Raw genomic sequence first — 24,244 nt, 5'->3', positions numbered from 1 at the left:
AACCCTCCAAGTAAAACAAATGGGACATTTGCTAGTGCAGGTAGCAGTCTGTCCTTCACTTTAATCATAGGGAAGCTGGAAACAGAACCCAAAGACCTGACCCTGCCAGCCTGTGGATTAACCTTCCCAAGAGCTGGGCAGAGCTGCTTTGAGGACTGTTCCAGGAGAGGGAGAGCCCCATTTTTTTTTTTAAGATAGATGTTACTTGATGCCTATTCCCATCAGTGAGATCTTGCCTTCCTTGCTACAATGATAACTGATTTGTCCTTTAAAGAGAATTCCTTGGGAAGGCAGGACAAAGCTGTAACCCAGCCTCTGCATATTGATGGATCTTAAAGCATCTCGACATGGTGGAAATTCAGCCAGCTTGATTTTCTACTTTCTTTCTCTAGGATGAATAGCAGCCTCAGTGTAGTCACTCTGGATTTTCACCACTGCAAGTGAGAGAGATCAGGCCCATCATGTCAGTGTTTTGATGTCCATCAAACTTTTAAGTTAGGTTTGAATGCTCATGGTGTTTGTTAATGTGGTGTGGGTGCATGGAAATCCAAAGCCAAATGCAGTCTATTGTTTTCTTTGAAATTTAGATAAAGCCTTAGATATTGATCCCTGTTTCTTCAGTTTGACCTTGCACCCTCTTTTTGCACATACTTCATAGGGTGCAATGGTGCCACCACTCGCTCACAAAGAGCTTCTTCTGCACTAAATGTTAACAAGTAAGGGAGGGGCTCAAGCTGTTCTTGTTCCCACAGCTACCTTCAAAGCCTACCAGCCAGTCTCTGCGTATTGGGAACTGGTCGGAAAGGAAGAGCCACCGCTTACCACGGTTACCCAAGCGGCACAGCCATGATGACATGCTGCTGCTGGCTCAGCTTGGAATTCCCTCTTCCCCCTCCAGCCTCAATGAGGACAGCCTGAGTACCACAAGCGAGCTACTGTCTACACGCCGGGCCAGGAGGATCCCAAAGGTACTGGCAGGATGATCTTGTTCCAACAAATTGTCCTCTGGGGAGATAAAACTGAACGCAAGGCCTCAATTACAAGGCTTATGCTGGGGTTAGGTCACCTGTCTGCAAGAGCCTGAAAATTTCTATCCCACCTTTAGCCATTATTTATTTATTTATTTAGCCATAGAAAGCTCTTTTTTGCATCCTAAAGGAAATTTGAGATCAAAACAGAAACAGTAACTCTGGGAGCCAAAATGTATTATTTTTTTACACACACCCCTACTGTGAAGTCCCTTCTCTAAAATTGGATAACTCTCCACTGGTCCAAAAGTAGCAAACATCTGATTGCCATCTTTGCAATGAGTTGATTTTAAGCCAATTCTGTTTTCCACACTTTTCTTTAAGCTTTGTGGGCCAGAGCATTTTGTGTACCTAATGTTGTGATTTTGAATGGGTGATGGCCAAACAATTATTATTTATAACATGGAGCAGCATCTGAAGTGTGTTTTATTTCCCATCACTTGTTTGGTTTTGGGAAAACAGTTATTATTGACTTAATATGTTTCTCTGCTTTTACTCACAGCTTACCCCATCCTCATAACCCTGTTGTCTTGAAGGATTTGAAGCAAAAACTAATTTTCTATTTTGCAAGGAGTTCAAATTTTCCAATTCAAAATAAGATGTGGAAAAAACCTACAAAGAAACACAACCCCCTGAAAAAAAAAAGGGGTGGGGGAAAAAAAGGCATACTGAACAAAACCCAGACCTTTTTTAGTACAATAGCAACAAAGGGGAGAGAACTGCCAATATATTTATTTTTGGCTTGTGAACAAAGGCAATTTTTACTGTATTCAGCTCTTTCCTTTTCTTATTAAACAGTATATTTTAAAGTATGTGGCTGTAAATACTGTGATTGGGGAGAGATTTTTTCGTTCCTGTCAATTAGTTTGAAATTCTGCCTAAGCCAGAAGCAAACAAAGAAGAAAATTAACGTTATGTCCTTAATATTTACTGTATTTTCACTTTCTTGAAATATACTATTTTACTGCACAAATGAGCATACATCTTTGGAGGAAGTTACTCTAACTTACAGAGTAGTGTACTTTGGTTTTGAGTAAAATTTTGAAAGTTTGAATGTTAGTTTTGTACCCAACTTTCATTTTTGTCAGATTTAAGGAATAGACGTTCTCCCCATGTAAAATTATGCTTTAAACATTTGAATGTTCATAGTTTTATCATAAATTTCATGATAATTTCTGCCTTTGACAGCTCTAACTCCTGGAATCATGTATTAGTGGATAATCTCATGTTTTTATTGAGAAAATATTAGCTATTAGAGAAAAGACTTGAACCTGAGAAACCCCTGTCATGCCTGCACAGATGCACAACACATAGAGAAGATAGCAGGGATGCTTCATGAAGCAATATCTAAATGCTAATCTAAATGTCTAAAGGCTTTCTTCACTGCCATGCAGGTGTTTTACTCTTGGTGAAGCAGCTCAAGCAGACGAAGTGCTGAGAGTGCTGAGCAGCCCAGCGGAGGGAGCACAAAATCCCAGCAAGGCTCCTCACTGGGTGCCTCCTGTTTTTCCCCAGAATAAATCTTGGTTTAGTTATTGGTTACCTCCTCTGGTCTCCTGTCCTGGCTCCTCTCCTCAGCTCCTTTGGGCTTCTCCTTCTGGTAATTGTGACTCGAGTACCCAACCACATGATTGTGTGCATTTGGAAATGGAGAGAGGGGCCTTATTTAGTTCTTATTGTGCTCAGTAGAAGCGTAAAGAGAATTTGTGCAGTAACTGTAAAATTTGCCATAAAAAATAGGTATATGTTTCAAATAGCACTCCTGATAAAATATGTAGTCAGCTTGATTCAACTGTTGGAGGGACTGCATGAGATTTTGTACTAGTCTGTGCTCTGTTACTGACTTTCTATTGTGTCTATAGCAAATTAGCTTCTCTCTATGAGTTTATTTCTCTCTGCAAGCTGAAATAAAACAGCTTTTGCAAATTGTGTAATAGTTCTGTGAGTAAAGCTGCTATGGAATGAAATATGCTGTTACGGACCATTATAAAGATTAATTGCTTCATATTTGTGACTTTTCAGAAATCATAATATATTGTTTAATTGGTAATTTTTAGTAATCCCAACCTCTTGTTAAAGTCATTAAACATCAATATTTTCCTTCATCTCAGATTATTTTGGATAGGCAGGTATTATCTGGATTAGTCTTGTTGAGGGAAGTCATGAAGATGATTACCAGGAGTTAAAATTCCAGCAACTGCTTGCTTTAGCCAGCACTAGTAGCTCATTTCAAAATACATTCATAGATAAGGGTAAGATTGGAGAAAATAGATACAGCACCTCTGAAGGTCAGTAAGTACAGCACAAGTTGGAAGGGGAATGGAGGAGAAGTCTGTATGGGCCAGATCCTCAGGTCATATAATGTGGCTTCAAAGCAGCAGGTTACTCTGTACCTAAAAAGGCTTTAAAAAGCTACAGTCAACTTTTTCTGTCTGAGAGAGAAATGAGGTGGTTAGAAGATAACAGATGCCTTTGAATCCTCAGTCATATTGTGCTTTTATTGCAAGTGCCTAAGTCATTTTTGAAAATGGGATTTTGGTTTCTGAGTTCTTTCTCTGTGAAAACCTATCTATAGGTAAGGTAGTGAGATTCCAGATAAGTGATTCAAACAAATGGGATTCAAAATAAGAGAGTTGCACTTTGAACTAGTAAAGGTTTAAGGGCATCCAGTTGACCTATAATCCACAGTCAAATTGTTTGGATAAATCCATTAATTAAAAGTTTCATAGCAGGGTAGTGTTTGGCCTTACTGTTTTTTCACTTTCCTATTTTGCAGCTTGTCCAAAGAATCAATTCCATCTACAGTGCAAAAAGAGGGAAAAAACGATTGAAGAAGCTTTCTATGTCCAATATTGAGACAGCGTCCCTGAGAGGTACAATACATGCATCATGGTTCAGTGATCCATTTGAATATTAGAGAATTAACACATTCTCGTCTTTCATTCACATGTACCTCAGGCTCAGCTTTGTTTAGAACTTTCTGGTATGAACGATGATAACGTTGTGAAAGGAGAAAAATGGGGATAAGATAAAAATAAACCATATTCTCACTGTTGTCTATCCAACTAATCCTGTGACCAGCTAGACTTACTCAGCCTGTTCTTTAGTTCACTTCTTCAGTAGTTTGTGTCTCTAAGTTTTGTCCAGAATTACAATTTGACTCTCTAATTCATTCATGCTTTTTCCTGACATGAACATTTGAATATAACTCAGCCTGTGCTTTGGATCGCTTCTAGAAAAGCATGGGCCCTGAAAGAAATTCAGGCTGTGTTTGTAATAGGAGTACAATGAAGTTTAATACAAGTACACCTCAGAAATGCATGCATTACTTTTGCATGTTACTCTCAGTCTGGTGAATTCTGCTGATTAAAAATGTTACTCAGAAAAAGCTCGTAAGGCTTCCCTTGACTTCTCAAGTACTACATAACTTCCTTTCAAAAAAAATAAGAAAAATTGCAAGTCTGAAAAAGTAGTGGATGGGATAAAAATTCATTTTCAAAATGCCTCATTCACCTCTTTAGCTTAGCATAGATGACAGTTCAGCGCAACCATTTGCTGGAAGGGAGAATGAATTCTACATTTTCATCAAAATGAAGCTCTTATTCTCAAGCAAAATTGAAACTTATTTCAATGGAAACATAATTTAAACAGTCACTCAAACTTCATTTCAATATGTTTTAAAACTCAGGAGGACAGCATGTGTGGATCACAAGGTTCAGTGTGAGGTGTGTGTTTTTCACAGTTTCACCACAGTAAACTGAGTTCATGTTTGCTTTCGTTTTATATTAACTGATCCCTCTGTCTCCTCTGCAGATGAGAACAGTGAGAGTGAGAGCGACTCAGATGACAGGTTTAAAGGTAAGGGGTCAGCCTTTAACAGCTTCTAGTCAGCCACTGTCACAGACCCTGTCAACATACATTCTCATGCTACTGCACATTGTTCCTGTCCATGACCTGTATTTTCCTTCCTGAACTATTCTAACTTCGTTACTGTAGAGCTCACAAAAATTCCAACACAGCAGCATGAATGTGGAAAGCAAGGACAAAATGAACTGTGAGGATCTAACAAGGATTTGGAAACTGTGCCAGATAATGAAGAACAGGACCTTTGATAGATTTGCTTTGTCAGCTACTTCACAGATGCTAGTGTTTTTCAGACCAACTACTGGGTGCAAACTGAGAGGGATGAGGTTGGATAAATATACTTTCTTATTATTCGTATGCTGCTTTAAGTGTTTGCTTCTAGCTGCTGTTGGAGGCAAGATACTGGGTATGATCCAGTGTAGCAGTTCTCATACTCTTTTATAGGTCTGCAGTCTGCAAATTGTAGAAATTCCTTTATCAGTACACGGCACCTGCACAAACTCTGCTTAAGCCAGGCCAGTAAATTAGTCTGTTATTTTCAAGAGTCCTGATAAATGGACAGAACTGTAAAAGAAAGTCAAAGGCAGCAAAAGCAGATTTTTATTACTAAAAACCTATCGTATTACTAATAAGTGAGGGCAAAAAATACCCACAGCAGCGCAGAGCTGTGGTTATATGATGAGGAGAAAGCATTCTTACCTGTCTACTACAGATGTCACCTGCTTACTGTTCATACAGGAAACCTGGCTGGAAAAAAAATATCTGAGGAAAAAAGGTGTGTTCCAGACAGGTGGTGGTAAGACACAGAAACTCACCCAAAACAATCTGTATGCAACATTGTACAGCAATATCTGCAAAACAGCTCATTCCTCCTTTGTAGACAGATACCAGCCCCAAAACACTTGCGATTATGTTTCTCTTTGTGTCCAAAAATCAAGGGGGTTGCTTTTACCCATAGCCCACAATTAAGAAAAACAGGGCCTCTCTTAGAAATACTCTGTTTTCACTGGAAACTGAGAAGCTTTTCCCCTTGTTGTTGTGGAAAGGAGGATCCTCATTCTGATGTTGCTATAACTGACTGCTTCTACATGACCTTATAATTACATAGATGCTCTTAGGGCATCTTGAGCCAAAGATCCAGCTGTCATGTGTAACAAAACAGGATTTGTTAGGTCCTCATTTGTTGGGGTGGGCTCTTTGGTTTTGCCTCTTGCAAATATGAAGCACTGTCTAGCCACGTGAGGCTCTCAAGGAAGACAAAGCAGGATCTTTCTTGGGAATTGGCTTCCCTTGTGCAGTCACACCATGACCAAGTGCTTTATCAAAATAATTTATAATTCTTGGGTTGTTAAACTAGTTGTAGGACAGCTGATCATGAAGGGATTTTCTTTTATTTCTATCAGTTAATTACTGCTGTGATCAAGTGCTTGTAACGTCTTATTTCCCTACAACGAGGGAGAGTCGGTCTTTTGCAAACTGTGTCAATGAATATAGCCTTAAGGGGTTGACATGTGCTGCTAATATTTTGTCTGCCATTGCACAGAGATCCTGGTGTGAAGAGGTGGGGAAAAGCATGCAGGCAGCTGTTTTTACTTAGTTGTTTTCACTTATTTGTCTACCAGAACTGGTAATGATGACTAACTAGTCCACCAGAGAGATCTGGAGACAAGTCATTGGATCAAGGAGTATCTTTCAGTCAGGACTGGATGTGACTATAAATCTAAATCTGCTCCTCGGTCTGAATTGGCACAAGCAAAGCAATCCTGAAGGAGGCAATTTGCACGTTTTTTCTCTTCTCTCCTTTCCTTCCCCCTTCCCTGGAGCTCATTCCACGGCTTGTATGAACTATGCCTATGCTGTGGAGAAGGAGAAAGTATGCCTTTGGTGGCTCTTACTATAGAGCTGTGCTGTATAGGGACAGATCACAGAAGTGTTTTTCACCAGTGTAAACAAGGTCCAAGTCAGGCCTGAGGAGAAATGTTGCCCCGGAGGCTCTAGTGCATTTGCATTATAAGTTTCACGTAAGAGCTTATAATATAGTTTTACACGTGAAGGAAAAGCAGACATTTGGCAGGACAACAGTTTTGAACTGCAAATGATTTCAGTGACTTAGTGTTGCATCACTTCACTACTTGGAGTGAGTTTTGATTTATGGGTGGAATTAGTGAGGGAGACTATAGTATTAAGGTCTGATTTTGTAAGGAGAACATGCTTGGAATAATATACTGGCAAATTGAAAGTCCTTTGTGAATGGCTGTGGCTTACACATACACATTACATTCCCAGGTAATGATCTCCATTTTTTTTTTTTTTTGATGCTAGCTCATACCCAGCGTCTAGTACACATCCAGTCAATGTTGAAGAGGGCTCCAAGTTATCGAACCCTGGAATTGGAGCTAATTGAATGGCAAGAACGGGAGTTATTTGAATATTTTGTGGTAGTGTCACTGAAAAAGAAGCCCTCTAAAAACACTTATCTCCCAGAAGTGACATATCAGTTTCCCAAGGTAAAGAAAAAATCTTATTTACAGCTTACTCTAAATGCCTTGTAAGATCATTACTTTGCTAAGATCAGTAAAGTGGGAAAATTAATGGAATCTATTTCTTAAATTGAGTTAATCATTCAGCTTTCAGATTTTTTATGAAGGAAAGTGAAGGTGACTGAAAGCTTTCCATATTTACAAAATTGTCTTTTCTAGTGCTGGAGAGTTTAGCCTAACGGTAGGTGCTTTAAATACTGTGTTTAAATTCAGTTTCTAAATATTTCACTTTCAACTCAATTTGGCTATGTTAGGATTTGTTCCAAAACCCACTGAAGTCAATGGAAAGACTTTGGCTGAGCTATGGTATTTCTCTTGTGTTCTTGCAGCAGAAAGGAATTTGAGATAGGAGTGTGTTTTAAGTGGACATTGTGCAACAAGGGAGTTTCAGTCAATTAAAAAAAATCACAACAGCAGTGACGATTTCTGTTGTACTAGCATCTATAAGACTGTCCTGGGGTAGTGCCCACTCTTCAAAGCACCAATAAGGAACAAGCTGATGGGCCTTTGCTCTTCAGAGCTCATTATTAACCCTCTCCACATTGCTGAGAGGTGCTGTGGAGCTGGCCCTAACAGTAACTGATTGAACTTCAATTTTTGCCCCCCTGCAGCTAGAAAGACCAACCAAGCAAATGCGTGAAGCAGAGGAGCGTCTCAAGGCTATCCCTCAGTTCTGCTTTCCTGATGCCAAGGACTGGCTCCCTGTCTCTGAATACAACAGGTAAACCTTCTGGTGCTCCTCTGCCTCTGAGTGCTGATGGAGTGCATCTGGAGCAGCTGCCGGCTTGCTGATGCCCAGTTAAGGAAGTAGCAGTTTGAGACTTTGCCACTTCAGGCTCAAGCAGTTGTATTACTTTTTTTTTTAAAGGTCCCGGTCAGGCTGGCTTACAGGCCTGTGTGGCTGAGGGAAAGAAGTTTGAAGGTTCCTCTCAGTGCCAAATCCAGAAGTGTAAATGGAAGTATTTAAAATAAATCTTGAAAAGAACAGGGCCCTGCCCACTACCTGCCCTAGTCATCTACCCCGGAGTGCTTACCTAATGTTGCAGGGCCCCTCTTTGTTTTCTCAGAGCAATGCTGTTCCAAGAACTTTTTGGAGATGTGCTCTGTGCCAGCAGAAGAGCACTATCTTCCTATGCTTAGAGATAAGTGTAGTGTGAAATAAGACACATTTGGAGTGTGCCTAAAGGGGCTTTCAGTGATGACAAGGAATTAGCATTCACCTGCAGGAATTACTGCAGAAGAGAGTGCATATGGAACATTTTATTGGCTTACGCATGGCACGTACAACATAACCATGTTATATTCTGTGTTGCTTGGCTGTATTATTCAATACTTGGAAGCACCTGAATAGTGAAGTATTGAACACACTGAAGAAGCAGAGACCTGTGTGGGCAACATTGGTGGGAGCAGCATGCAGCCCTGCTTACACAGCATTCTGCTGCTGCTCTGCTAAACAGATCTTCCATGAGCCCATGTTTGTTAAACAAGATTATCCATAGCATATTCTGCTATAACTGTATAAACCATGGCACTGCACTACAAAGAAAAAGTGTTTTATATAAGCCATTTCAAAGTTGCAAAGTAGCCAAGAACGTTTATCAGCCCATGTGCAAATTCACAAATACATCTCTGTACCTGTGCTGTAATTATAGCCTTAACTGTTGGTGTACTTCTCTGTCACAAATAGTACTTATCCCAGACAAGGATATAAAATGAGCTAGATTTTACAAATCTGTGTTATTTTTGGATTAGAAAATGATTTCTCTACTCTTAGAGAAGATCTAGGGTTCTCCCTTTAAAACAAGGCACAGTCCAAAAAGAGGATCTAACTAAAAGGTAAGGGATAATGCAGCATTTGAATACTGCTTTCAAAATCTGTTTCATGTGTCCCTTCTGCAGTATGAATGGGACTGCCATGTTACTGAAATTCAGCACCTCTCTCTTGTTGTGAGAAGATAGCTAGGTTGTCCAGGACCATGCAGACATTTTTGCTCTAATGCTGATGGAATTCGGCCCTGGCATATGTCCAGATGATAGACAGGTGGAGAGAAGACCCTCAAATGGGTAGAATCTCTCACAGGATAAGGTAGTATCCCTTTTAAAATGCTCTACCTCATAGCTATGCTGTAGTTCTGATACTAAGATCTGGACAATTTACTTCCTTCTAGTGAGACCTTTTCTTTCATGCTGACTGGGGAAGATGGGAGCCGGAGGTTTGGCTATTGCAGGAGGCTGTTGGTAAGTACACACCTTAATTTCAAACTGCAGAATTCTGTTAAACAATATCTCAAGACTATAGTCTGAACTTTGAGGCTGTCTCTCACTGTTTTACAACAAAACTGGTTTGCTCACTCTGAAATTTGAAAACGCGAGGAGCTCAAGTATAATAACACTTTGAAATACCTGTCTGAATCAAATAGATTCCAAGTCCTTTCAGCTATTCATAAGAATGTGGGAAGTTTCTTGTGTGGGCGCTCTCCTTTTAAGTTTTTTATATCACATGCTTTCAAGCAGAAGTAGAAACACTACAACACTGCAGACAAAGGCAAATGTGGTATTTCTAAACATTTGTGAGTAACGTTTATTCCTTGGACAGCTGCTTACATCCCCAAAGTGCTCTGCCAGCACTGCCTAATCAGTCTGCAGCATATCTGAGATGTAGGTAAATGTGCTCCTACTGGCCAGGGTGGCGTAATGACGGCAGAGAGCAGACCACCATCAGCATTGTTTCAGGACCATGCAATAAGATGATGCCCGTGCCAGGAAGTCTCGGTTCTTAGACTCCCTTTCAGTCCTTGTCACCAGGGGTAATCAATTGGTGGGAAGAGGACCCGGTTCAACAGTTCTATGTCATCACTGGACTCATCACTTGGAAAACAGGCTGGTCACCAGTTAAATGAGAGAATGGCAGTGTGCATGTGTGTTATGGGGGGAAGGAAACTACATGATGATTAGTGAAGTCTATTAAGGCATGCGAAGCACAGTTTAAACGGGCATTTTTCTGTCCATTCCTGCAGAACTTACGGGATGGCAGCAAAGCATACAGCAGTTGGCCATCCCTGCACTAGCCAACACTTATCACCAGTTGGACAGATTTGGAGCTGTTTGTGAATGACTAGCCAGGGAGTCATAGCTCCTGTACTATTCACAGGACGGTTGACTGCAGTTGGTTGGAGAGCTTATATGGATAATAAATACTGCGGGAGCCTTTTGCATACTCTGTGCAAAATGAATATCTGCAGCAATATTGCAAGGTTTTAAATAGGTATCCTCCATCTAAGAGAAAAGGACACTGGCCTTTTCCCCTTCCTTCCCTATCTGGCATAATTTCCCATCTTTCCAAGCAGGGAACACCTGCCTTCAGTAGCTTTCAGAGGCTTCAGGTAGACAGAGCAACTCGCTGATATTAGAACAGCACCCTCCATTCTGCATGCTGCCATTACGTGACCCTGCTCTTACTCAAGTCTCTGTGGCAATGAGTTTTGTCATGCAGGCAGCAGATGCTCTGTCTGGGAGGTATTGCTCTGTGGGGGTCCTCTATTTGTAAGAGGTTTCATTTAAACTAACATAACGGAAAAATTGTTTATCAATTCTGTGGGCGGTATTTGCTTTAGGTAGCATCACAGAAACACGCTTACTCTGTGTAACAGAGTTTGTAAGCGTGGGCTAAAACAACAGGGTTTATCTGTGGAAAGGAAATGTCAATGAAGGCTTGTGTTACAGTAAATCTAGGGCTGGTCAGGAGGTGATTCAGAGACAACTAAGTGGAGCACCTAGAATATATCCTGGCTGATGTAAATAAGCATAACAAGATGTAGTGCAGCAGCACGATTCAGTTATTTTTTGTGTTGTCGTTTAAAAGGATAATAACGTACATTCAACAAATGTTGGCTAGAATCAAATTATGGAATGTTTTCACTCTACCAGATCAAGGTGATTTAAGGCTTTTGTATTTATGGAAATGTCATCAAGTTCAGAATCATTCACAGAGCTTATGAAATGCAAAGCACGATCAAGTTGAGACTGAAGTAATAGCCACAGTGAAAAAGATGTATACACAGGAATATTGAATTAGTTTTTCAGTGAAAGATTGTTTTACTCTCTTAAGGCTCTGTGAAATCCACCCTATATTAAAGGCAAGGTAAAAATAGAACATGGACTTTCGGCTAGTGCAGAAGATAGGTTAGCATAGTAGGAAATACCAGGCTCAGAATTAAAATCAATACTGCATACTTCTATATAAATGGTGTTTTGAGAAAGCATTAGAGAATTTTTTTTATCCTCTGTTGCCCTTGGCAAAAATCAATCAACCAGTCAGCAAAAAATAATGTGAAAAAATGGGAAAAATACATACTCTTCTGCTAAACCTATCTATTAATTACAGAGCCAGTTAAAAAGCAGATCTGCTGCTGCCCTGGGAGATCACTTAATTCAAGATGTTTCATCTGGTTCCAAAACCTGATATGCAGAAGCTGATATGTCTCATCTCACTGGTACAGCCTACCCAGCAGAGGAAAGCGGAGTAATACTAACTGTTCTCTTTCTGGGGCAAATCCTGCCCTCTGAGACCAAAACTGGCACAGCCTGGGACATAGCAAGAAAGAAGTTTTTTGAAGCTGCAGAGAAACATCTCAGCATTTCTCTGTATGAGGAAATGGCAAAAGAAGCAGAGATCTGCTGTTATTTGAGCCCCACAGAATCTCTCTGCCTTGCTGGGAGAAACAGAGGAGTTGGTGTTGTTACCTCAAATGCCTTCCCCAAAGTGCTCAGTTGCACTCACAGAGAGAAACAATTTCTTGTCCCCTGCAAATGTCAGTGCATGGGTGGAACAGTCTCACGGATGTGTACTGTATCAGTGAGATACTTCTATTTAAAGCCATGTTCATACTTTCTTTTTTTCTCTATGCAAATACAGAATTTCCACAGGCAACAAGGCGCAGGTGAATTCTGCAGATACCGTTTATATGCCAGAGCCTTGGTCTTTAAAGCATTTTTTTGTATTTAGCTGTGCAGTTTCCTGAGCAACTTCTGAAAGGTGCAGTCAGGGTGGCTCTAATGCCCAGGAGTACACAGTATCTCCTCTGAGCAGTCTGATTCCCAACCCACAACTTCTGTCAAGTACACTAACCATAATCTGGGAACTATAAGAAGTTTTCAGCAAACATTACATATGAGAAAGATGGGGCCACACTGCACAATACAGAACTGTATGAAAATCCTGAATTCATTATAAACCACTCTGCTTCAAGGTAAGCCAACTGCTGCAAGGAGAATTCCATAGAGAATATTCCCCAGCCATTGTGGAGAGGAGCGCTCATAATGTTCAGCTAGAGGTTTCTCACACCTTCTAGAGCACTTGGCAGTCATTGGCAATAGGCTCCATGGTCAGATGGACCAATCTGTCCAACCCTGTGAGGTAGTGTCCAGCTTACTATTTCTGTCTCTTTGCAGAGTTCGGTGTTCTGATGCCTTTGTTTACAAAACAATTACTTTTTTGTTACTGAACTTTTTGTCAGCCTTGTTCTTCTTTGGCATGTTGTGATATGAACAAACAGCTCCACTTTCCCTCTTTCACCTTTGGATTTCAGATTCTTCCAGACTGTTCTGGGAGCAGGGTCTAAAACCCTGCCAAAATACCTCAAGGGATACAATGACAATTATGTTCTGTTTGTATAACAAATCCTGTGCAGTATCCCTTTAAAATGTATTTATATTATCTTGTTTCATGGAATGTGACCTATTGTACCCCTGCAAACAATCTGCACTTTCATAGATAGCATGGAGTTTTTTCCAGTTACATTTCGCTACCTCCAAGGCAATCGTATAACATCTTTCCTGGTCACTTGATATGAGAAGTATGCGCTTTCATATAAAAGGAAATTGACCGATATACTAGAGATATTAGATCTTGCTACTATCCCATTTTACTGAGAATAACAACATCTCTAAAGGTCTCCCCTGGATTTCAAGTACCTGCGCATGGAGGTGTGCTTTGAAAGAGAAAAGTGACAGGCGTGTTTTTAGGAGAAAAGGTCTTCTGTTTCTCCTACCAAAGGCAGAGGAAAAAGCAGGTTTTGGAGGGGGCTTTTTTCAGCAAACTTCAGATTAAACTCACTGTAACAAGACTGGTGTGGGCCACTTGTGGATCAGCCCTGATGCAAATCTCAGCTCTTCCATCTCATAGCCAAGTTCTTGTCAGTTTATGTTCGTGCTCTTGGGAATCTGTCTCCTGTTATCAACAAAACTCATCAGTGTTTTCATTTGTGATGGACTAAGGCCTAAAATATCCTGGGCTCCGTGAAAACAAATCAAAAACAAATCAAAACCAAAACACCATTCCCTCCATCCCTCTTCTTTTAGGGGGAAGGCAGTATATCAAGGCAGAGTCAGTCTGATGCGTTTCAGCTTGGGCTCCTTTACCACGCAGCTTTCCTGAACTGGGCTGATTGATTGCATGGAAGAGTGAGCAGTGGAGGACGTGACTGCAAGGCTGTAGCTACCTTGCAGAGCACAGCCTGCAAGCTGGAAGCACTCTCTTCTGAGAAGAGGAGAGGTTAAACCAGCACGGTTGCTGGATGCAGACTCTACGAAGTCTCTGCTAGTGAAAGGAGATGAGTCCAGGCAGAGAAGGGAGGTGTGTGGACAGGAAAGTTAAGATTAGTGCTTTACCTGATACAACTTTTTTTTTTTTTTTTTCTGGGAAAGAAACAAACTACAGCATAATGAACAGGTGTTTTAGATCTGTCTTTGCGGTGTAAACTAATGGCTGAGGGGGGAGGCTATGTGAAGAGTTGCCAGAGTTAGAGATTTGAGAAATCCTGCCTCTCAGAATAGCTCTGCCTGAGGCTTTTACTTGCTGTCTCTTACAGTTGATACATATGCACTCGGGAAACTGTGCTGTTTGCAAGGAAAAGTCTCAGAAATAGCAGAAAAGGATGTCCTATATGATGAGTGTGAGGAAGAAGAGTCCCAGCTCTGAGACATGTAGTTTTTAAAACATTTCCAAGCAATGCTATTTCATAAAGCAGAATCTTTGAGTAGGCACTGAGCAGTTATTGTTTCTGGTCTTATAGATGACCCAGGAATGTGATGTTTTTACTGGCACTCAGTGAGACAGCTCTTGGTTGGGAGCTATCCAAGGCTCCTGGCATGGCTTCGGCATTCCTGCAGATTTGACACAATGATTTTAACCAAAATCCCACATGCTTGATATAATCACTCAGTGCCTTTAGAAAGGGTTTTATACCTAATATGGACAAAAAAGGGTTCTGCTTTTTCAGAGACATGACGTGTAGTGAGCAGGTTTGGATCCAGAAATAGACTCATCTGTATTCACTTAGCCCTGGTATTTTTTCGTGGTCTCTATTGTAACAGGCTAGGCACCTGCTGACTGTCCAAGCCTAGATTGCAATATTCCAATTTGAAAAGCACAGCTACCTGCAGTTTCTCTTGATTGCCATGTGCGTGGCGTGTAAGTGCCAAACACAATGGGGGAAAGTTAATCACTGTATCAGCAGACTCTAAGGATGAGACAAAGATAAAAATATACTGGCCTTTTATGTGGATCCATAGGAGATGATCAGCCACTTTGGCTAAATATACAAGTGGGCAGAAGCAGATGGAAATGGTGACTCTGAGATCCTTTATCACAGTGTTAATTAATAATAAGGTGGAAAGCTGCTGTGCATGGATGTGTCAGCCATCTGTGCTCATTGTATGTATGCAGGACACAGGCAGACCAGCTCTCTGCTCTGAGAACTTTGCCAGTGAGGATGGGTTTCTAAAGTGCTTGGTATTGGGCTAATTGTACCTCTTTTCTAGTAAATAAGCAAAATTCAGCAAGTGGTTGTACCCTGCTTTCACACGTAGTGTTGCTGGGCCTTTCCCCACCGCAGCATAGACAGGGTTGCAGCTCCAGTATGCTGCGAGAATACACTTCAGTCATGCCAGTTAAACCACTTGCTTCTTTAGGAAATATCTTCGATAGGATGGTTATAGAGAACCATTTTGATAGCTTTTAGAAGGGAGGAGATATGCATTGTTGATTTATACTTGCCACGGTTTAAGTTATTTATGGGTTTCATATTTATCTTGCATGAATCTGAAAAAGTTAATGATTTAGCTCATGCAACTTGCCTTTGTTTAGGTCTGTGAGCTTTCTTTCTGTAAGTTAAGCTCTCTCTGAACACCATGGAGTGTGTTGGGAACTAAAGCCACAATAACTTCTCCTAGCATTATAATTCTCATCTCCCAGCACATGGCCCCAGGGTGGCTTCACTTCTCATGCCACAGCAGGTGAAGAGGACAGCGATAGCGTAGGCATGAGCTGCACTCATAGTTAAATGTGCTTTCATGGCTGCAAGTCAGCGCGATGTTGGAATACAGCTCCAATGTTCTGTGATTTCCAAAGTGGGTAAGCAATATTTATGCTTTTTAGCTTCCTGTGTTATGGAAGAAATATGATGCTTCTCCAAGAGTAGCTATTTTGATGGAGAAATGGATAGTAAAAGATCTCACATTATGGCCAATTGTGTGAATAGAGAGATAAGTGTATTTCCATATGGCTCCAAATTAATATGTAATTTCAATCTCCTTTTTACTGTTATCAGCCAAGTGGAAAAGGGCCACGCCTACCTGAAGTTTATTGTGTCATCAGCCGGCTGGGGTGCTTTGACTTATTTTCCAAGGTGAGAAGATTTTTTTCAATATTGTTTTTTAACTTGAATGTTTACTGCGAAATAGTCACATCAATGAACCAGACAAGAAGAATTTCTTCCTTTGATGGGAGATAACTGTATTTTATGGTTGCTGTTTTGGATATTCCATCCCTATTATTGGGTTCATCAAAGAATGTCGTATTGCTTCTGTGACTGGGGCAGAACTTGATTCAAAAAACATCTGGGTGTCTGTATGATCTGGATGACTAGAGTATTTTCCATTGTTTTCTGAAGCCATTCTCTGCTAAGCTGTAATTCTTGGCACACACAGTTTGGATGATGGGCCAGTACCACTTTTACTCCAGTACCCTGTGGAATAATGAAGTTAAGAAAAAAGATGATTCGATCCGTGAAGTCTATATGCTTAACAACACAGACATGATTTTTTTTTAAATTTTTTTATCCTAAGAGGCTAAGGAAGTGTGGATAATCTTTTAATTGGCCTCTACATCAATGAATCCAAAGTTGCATCATATGCTTATGTGATTTACCTAGGTAATAAATTTCTGACACAAGAGTTTTGAGACAATAAGCAGGGCATTGCAGCTAAATAGGGATTGAACAACCATAGAAACAGTTAACTGCCAGTCAGCTTCAAAGCCACAAGCATTATTCTTTTGTAAGACAAAAGGTTATTAAAATAAACTATTAAAACCGTTGTCAATTGATTAACATTTCAAATGTCTCTCTGGCTGTCAGTTTAGGGCCTCCAGTCCTCTGAGAGAGTCCTGCAAAATCCAGTGAGCACCTCAGAGAACCACATAGGATTCACTGGTGATCTGTGGAGAACAATGATGTGTCTAATGTCAAATGGTTGCTTCCCCATTTTCAAATTTCTCTACAGTATTCACAGAAATGTTTTAATTTGCCAGAGATTTTTACTTCAGTTACAAGAAGCCTCAGAGAACTTAAACACAAATTTTGCTTGTACATTTGTAAATGAATAAAGTTGAAACAAACATGTAAACCATTGAAGTTAATAAAAATCATGGGATTTATATTGTTGATATGATCTAGTAATCATACAGAATGTTATCTTTCATCAAAGCTGGTTTCAAGCCTTTCCAGATAAAACTTAGTTTAACACAAATCTTGTGTGAAGAAAAACAATTGGGTTGAAATAGTTAATTAGTTCTGCTTCATAAAGCTCTGAAACCCAGGGTTTGTAACAGTGACCCTCAGACATAATATGTATCTAAACACAGATATCTGTGAGCAAAACGGAATGCATTGTTCTGGGAGGATAGCACAGCTGACAAAAATAACGATCTTGGAAACTATGAAGAGAGGTTGTGAGGCTCTTTGCTTTTATATTTTTGTCTAATTTTGATAGGGCACTCATTTTCAAAGGAAACTTTGGGAGAGGGTAAAAAAGCAGAAGGTATGAAAAATTAAAATTTAAGTATCCTGCTTACAACCAAATATCTCTGCAGCTGGGGTATAAAGTCTGCAGCAGACAGGAAAGGCAAACCAAAATTGCAAATAATCTGCTTTCCCAGTTAAATCTGTAATCTGAAAAAAAGTGTCTGATCATCCAGTCAAAATGAACCAGAGGCTGACTGGTGAGTGTAATTTCACTGGTTTCATCAGGGGCTGATCCCAGGCATCCTGTCAAGCAGGCCCTGATGACATTACCCTCAAAGTCTTGATCTTTGTACGGAAAGGAAGGCTCCCACTGAATTACATATGAGGCCCTGAATGGGGCTATAATACACCTGCGCCCTACCTGGGCCACAAAAAAACCCAATCCCCACGGCAGTCCGGACACAGCCATTCTGTCCTGCAAAGGGCTGGTCACCTCCGGGAGGTACAGGTGCCAGGGTGAGAGCAGGGTGTTTGGCAGCGCCCAGCGCTGACTCCAGATTCAGGCTGGATTTAGCATGGGTCTTAAGCACACACTCCAAACAGTGCATTTGGAAAAGTTTTGCATGAAACATCTGTTAAAGGAAGGAGGAAGAGTTCAAGCCTTAGCATCTCTGTTGGTTTTGAAGACAGATGTGGTATGGAGCAAGACAGTTCTTGAAAACCGATATAGTCTCTTTCTCCAGTCTAGTAAGAGTTTTTCTAGTAAGAGAAACCTGGGCTCTCCTAATTGAACAATCGCGATGGTGCCCTTTGCAATATTAGTCAAAACAAGGAATGGTAGTCTTTGCAGAAGAATGTGAGTGGTGAAAGACCACAAGATACTGAACCTTGGGTGTTATTTATCAGAAAAGCAAAAGGAGCCCTCTGTTTTAAAATATTTATCACCCTGATTTTGATAGCCTGTTTTATTTTCATGTTCCTTGAAGCCTTTTGTGTTCATTGCTGTAATACCTACCACTAAGACAGCCTTGAGTACCATGAGTATCCTTACTTCCACACCTAGTCAGTTATAACCTAGTGGTTATCTGCTACTTCCATGGCCTGGAATGCAACTTTGCTTTAGAGTTAGGCCTTTAGTATGCTGCAAAGAAGGAGGAGAAACTATGCACCAGTGTTGGCATTTCATGTCATCAGCTACCTCTGGAAGTCACCAGCTTGCGCTTAAGTGTGTTTTAATGTTCTGTTTCAGTGAAAAAGCATTTCCAAGAGAAACAAGGAAAAATGCCTGGCTTAGACCCACTAATGCTTGTATGGCCTTTTGCTCTTGAGTGGTGGTTAAAAGATAACTCTTTCAGGTCAAACCACTAACTGCTTTGAAGCTTGCTTTCTCATCTTCTTTAGGTTTATCATCTATATGGTCTGTCTAATGTGGGAAAACTTAGCTGTGATCTAATTTATGTTGGTCTATGTCACCAAAGAGAGAAGAAAATAATAGTCCTCTCTATCCGTAAGAAGTTCCATCTGCTTATTTCAAAACTAGATTGCCTGCCCTGCGTCATATCAAACAGAAAATGATCTTTGTGCTGGCACCCAGTGTAAACAGCTGGACATGCTGATTCCTGAGGCTGCTCACAGCTGTCTTCAGCTTGGCACAGACTGCAAAGTGACTGTCACCACAGCCAGTCCTCTTCCAGGGCTCTCCTGGTGGAGCCCTGCTGGTATCATAGTGTGGCAGGTCTGCTTTTCTTGCTGGTCTGGCTTTTTCCTGCCCAATAAATTGCAATGGAAAAGATGCCCTCCTTAATGCAAATCTCAGGTTTACAACTGAGATTTGACGCTCAGCTGGCCTGTGATCATGGGGTTTGTCTTGATCTTTCTGTTCTTCAGCTCACCCTGTTGTTTGGGCCAAATCCCAACAACATAGATCCATTTTTGCCACGTCTTCTTTTAGCTTTCCAGGTTTGTTATTTCTTCCTTGTCTCTCTTTTCAACTGCATTCACAAGGGGCTTCATTTTGTAACTGGAGGATGGATCATTATAGTAGGATCAAGTTTAATGGTAGTGAAGAAATGTATGGAAAAGGAGAATTAAACTTAGATATGCCATGTGTTTAGGCACATATGAGCAAGAAGTTGTTTCAAAAGTGTATGTGGTGCTGACATGTTCTCTCTCTTTTCTCTCTTATGTCTTACCAATGGATTAGATCCTGGATGAGGTTGAAAGGAGAAGGGGCATTTCTGCTGCCTTGGTTTATCCATTTATGAGGAGTCTGATGGAATCTCCTTTTCCTGCACCTGGAAAGACAATCAAAGTCAAAACCTTTCTACCTGGAGCCGGAAATGAGGTAAAAAGCAACAGCAAACATTAAGAACCAAAGCCTTTCCTCTCATCATTCCACTAACAAACAGCAAAATTAAAACAGGAGGAGAGGCACAGAATACTGCAAGTCATGTGGGGTGGTACTCCTTAAAAAGAGAAGTGCAGGAGCTGCACCAGTGTTAATACGTTAAAGCTTATTCCAGCTGATGATTATAAACCAAATTATCATTATGTATTTGTTATTTGTATTTTTTAATAAGTTGTGTGTAAGAAAAAAAAAGTTCTAGTATGCCTGGCCCAGTGCAGTTAACAGAACTACAGCATTCTTGGGCTTTATCACAGTGATAACAAGCTAGCATGCATGTAAGTTTGGAAATGAATCTTTTTGGAAATAAATTCCTTTTACCTTGGCCTCAAATCAATATTCTATATTTGGAAAAGCAGGCCATATAAAAGTTTTTGTATGTGCATGCGTGTAATAATTTCATTTTTTTACTGACTCAAGTAGCTAGAAGCCTACCCTTATAAAACATAGGCCTTACTAGAAATGACAGTGTTGGTAACTTAAAGTTTTTTTTGTAGCTTGAGGCTTACCAGCCATTTGGCATGACAAATTCTCAACTCTGCATGTCCTGATGTTAGTATGCAGCAGATCCATGCAGATGGGCAACTGTATAGAGCAATTATATTACTTGAGATAAGAATAGAATTTGGCCCACTTAGTGAAAGCTGGAAAAAAATAATCTTTTTAGGGTTATTTTACAACCCCTAGGGTTAGTTCTACAGCACTATTTCTGTTTTTACATTGAACCATATTTTCTCCAAGTGTAATGCCAGTGGCTTCAGTGGAGTGGATCTGTAAAGTCACTTGGGATGAAATGTAAAGGGTGCCTTGTAACAGTGATTTGCATGGAATTTTTAAGTCCCATGCATTTTCTCCTGGAGAAGCAAAGGGAAATTGAAAGGCTGTTTGGTGTAACAGTGGTAAGATCTGACAGTGCTTTTTTGATGTGAATGTATATGGGAACCATGGATCTGCAGTTTCTCTATCCTCAGCTCAAGCATTTGAACTCTACCAGAGAAAAATATTGAGATGATTCCAAACAAACAAACAACTCTTTTTCTGGCTGAGCTTTGCTCTCTGTTATGCTAGTACAAACTTGCTATTTAAATGGAATACATTGGTTTAATTAGGAACAGAATCTTGTCCTTCCATTGTGGCTCCTCTGGCCTAAACAAATATGATGATTAATTGGGAAGTAGACAGTATGTTTCTTTGTAAAGAGCAGACTGAAGCAGAAGGCTTTGCCAAGCAACAGAAAACATCTATGGCATTTGTAAAAGCTGCCGTAACTCGCATTGCATCCTACCCCCCAGCAAGATTTTAGTGTTGGAAGTTTTGCAGCAAAACTAACTCCTCATGATTTGGCACATAAATATGATCTGAGCTTCCAAAACCAATGCTAAGGAATTGAAGTGGACACCTTTATTGAATGTGAGAAAGGGTAAGCAGGCAACATTTCCCTAAGAGGTATCAATGGTACGTCACCATTCCACAATTTGATTCTTTCTGTTGTCTGGGTCAACAGCACACCAATGGGTATGTAATACTCTGTCACTCTAATGTTTATGCATTTCTTTAAAAAATCAATTAACGGTACACAAATACTGTTCTAAGAGTGACTTTTTAGAGTCCTGTGTCACTGTTCACAAACAGTATTGCAACTTAATAGGTATGAAAAGGTTTAGTTTCAGTGTCCTGTGGTCTTGCTGCTGACCATATCCTTAAAACAGTGTGTTTGTGAGGAATGAGGAAAGGGCTACTCAAGTTTATTGCTACTCAAGCAATACTCTATGCTAGTGGAATGTGGTGTCATGTGCATGAAAACATAGAAGTGGTTTAAAGCAGTAAAGTGACGGTGATTTTTGGACATGTGAGAAGGAGATGTATATATGTTCCTGCTAATATGTCTACAGAGATTTCAACACAGCTTTAAGTTGGCCAACTTTTCTCCTTTCCCTTCTGTTTCCTCAAATTCCTCAGTAGTTCATCATTTGCTGTCTTGCACTTCGTATTTTTCTTCTTCTCTTATTCTCTTCTTCATGTTATTTTTCTGTCTTCTTTTTTCTGTCCTCTGTCTTCAAGCTCCACATCTGAGCATGTCAATTGCAGAGATATAATAAAGGAAGATATAATAATCGAATCAAGCAAAAGGCATTTGAGAAAAGGAAGGAGAGGGCCTGAGGTCATGGATGAAGTATGAAAATTAGACTTTAAAGGGATGTCACAAGTCACCATCTAAGACCTTGTCCTGACTCCCCAGTTAAGTATATATATATGTCTGTGTACATATGTTTGTGACAAAAAAAAAGGCTATAAACACTAGCTAGTGACTTATGTGTCACAAAGGAGTGAAAATGAAGTAAATTGTTATTAAATTTTGCACTACACTTAAGTTCAGTCCTTGACTTCCATCTAGATGTGAGTTTAACTGCTAGCTCTGTTGATACCAAATTTACCTTGTCTTTATGGCTGTTTCAACCCTGCAAGCTTCCAGTTCCAGTGTTTCCAGTTTGCTGCTTGCTTCCTACTGTTGACTCAGCCAAGCTTTACATCTCTGACAGGATGTTTAGAAGGCAGAGTTATGCATCCCTAGGAAATGATAGCAGATTTAGTGCACACAACTGTATTCTGGGAAGAAAATTACCTGATAGTGAATTCTGTAATACACCATTTCTCTGGAGTGCTGTGCCACCAGCCTCTGTTTCCAAAGGAGGATGGGCACTGTTCTCTGTGCCCACTCAACAGGCAAGCCTGGACCAGGGTGCTGGGTGCCCCTGGTGCTGTCAGCCCTGACTAGTGACAGTGACTGAAGTTTGTTAAATGTGTTCAGGTCATTGAGCTGCGGCGGCCAATGGACTCGCGTCTGGAGCACGTGGACTTTGAATGCCTTTTCAAATGCCTCAGTGTTCGTCAGATCATCAGGATCTTTGCTTCTCTCCTATTGGAGCGGCGTGTGATTTTTGTAGCAGACAAGCTCAGGTAAGTGGCAAAGGAACCTGAACCTCATGGTGTTAGGGCACTGCTATCTCTTGACACAAAAAGCTTTAAGAAATATCTAGAATGACTGTCAGATGTGAAGATCCTCTCACTGCAGGATTTAAATAATTTTTAAGTCAGTGGAAGTTATTTGCATCAAGTGGGGAACATGTTCTCTACCTGTCACTAGCTACGAGCTGCTTGTTCTGTTTTAGCTCCCTGTCTGTAAAATCATGATACCAGTACTTATCTGCTTCATAGTCAACAAATGTTTGCACAACATTTTGAAGTAATATAGTCCTAATAATATTTCATTTCTGTTTTGGAACAAAGTACTCATGAACAGTAGCAGAGATCATCACTGAGGTGCTTCAACTTTGGCCATACAGCCACCCAACAGCCACCCAACAGGTGAAGGGGGTGAGGTACAGGTCATGACTCCATGTGGCCTTTACCAAGAAAATGGGAGCTCCATGTAGGCTGCACCTCTGCCCTGCAGCAAAGAATCAGCCCTTTTTTAGATGCTTGTGTAATCTATATATGAAAGTGTGGGCATTGTAAAGAAGACATTCTTTGCTGTAGCATGGCAAATAATAAAAGATAGCAAATCAAAGTAAAGACTAAAATTTATTAGATTCAGAAATATCCAGCATCTTTTAAAAGGACACAAAAGACAGTATGGGTGGTTAAAAACACAGATGGATCTACCCAAACAAACTCTCTTAAGCACTTTATCAGTCCTGACCTTCTCTGAATGACCGCCAGAAATAATAGCTGCACTTAGTGGCCGCCAGTGTATATAATAGCAAAAATACTTTGCATAGTAAAAGCTTTACAACCTTTAGGGGAGAATTTCTTAAAGCTGCAGACCCTTCTCAGGTTATAAAGTTATTTCCTTAGCAGTCTTTTTTGTAGTCTAGAACAACAGGAACATTTTATTTCATCCCTCCCCTGTCAGTAACCCTTAGTTTGAATGAACATTTGGGATAACTTAATTTCACAAAAACTCCTGGTGAGAATTGTGCAGCTAGTCCAGGGTTTCTGCAGTACCTTACAAGATATGTGAGTCACACCATGAATATTGGGGCAGGTGGCTTTTGAAAATACTGTTGATGTGCTCCTTCTGACTGTTTTTCTACTGCATGCTTAATTACATCATTTTGCCTGTTCCTATTTTACTGTTCATATAGCAGAATCAGTGGCACCCACAAGTCTGACTCTAAGTCAGAATGACACAGTTCTGTGTTCCTTCAAATGGCACAATGATTTGAGTGGAAACTCACTGAAATGGTACAGAGGAAATGAGGGCTATACTGTGCTGCTTCCAGCCGTTGCACTGCTTCAGAGTTCCCAGTTACTTCTTTTAGTGTTCTGGTTTGGCAGAGTACCCTGAACCTTGATCTTGACGGTGGGCATGGTACTGTAGGGTGG

The 24,244-nt window shown here is 40.4% G+C and overlaps 1 protein-coding gene across 8 annotated transcripts in view; it reads left to right on the top strand.

The window, feature by feature from the left end:
- DENND2B (DENN domain containing 2B) overlaps positions 1-24,244 on the top strand; it is a 166,964-nt gene that overhangs the window by 121,609 nt on the left and 21,111 nt on the right. For all 8 annotated transcript variants that reach the window (XM_040559046.1, XM_040559050.1, XM_040559052.1 and 5 more), the window contains 9 exons: positions 753-968; positions 3,805-3,901; positions 4,842-4,886; positions 7,215-7,399; positions 8,044-8,153; positions 9,601-9,670; positions 16,042-16,119; positions 19,658-19,798; positions 22,668-22,816. In XM_040559046.1, the coding sequence (XP_040414980.1) occupies positions 753-968; positions 3,805-3,901; positions 4,842-4,886; positions 7,215-7,399; positions 8,044-8,153; positions 9,601-9,670; positions 16,042-16,119; positions 19,658-19,798; positions 22,668-22,816 (1,091 nt within the window). The remainder of the gene's footprint in view (positions 1-752; positions 969-3,804; positions 3,902-4,841; positions 4,887-7,214; positions 7,400-8,043; positions 8,154-9,600; positions 9,671-16,041; positions 16,120-19,657; positions 19,799-22,667; positions 22,817-24,244) is intronic.

Source organism: Cygnus olor, chromosome 5 (genome assembly GCF_009769625.2).
Source record: "Cygnus olor isolate bCygOlo1 chromosome 5, bCygOlo1.pri.v2, whole genome shotgun sequence".
NCBI classification, from domain to species: Eukaryota; Metazoa; Chordata; class Aves; order Anseriformes; family Anatidae; genus Cygnus; species Cygnus olor.
Note: the sequence above shows the minus strand (reverse complement) of the source record. Positions and strands in the feature narration are given on the sequence as shown.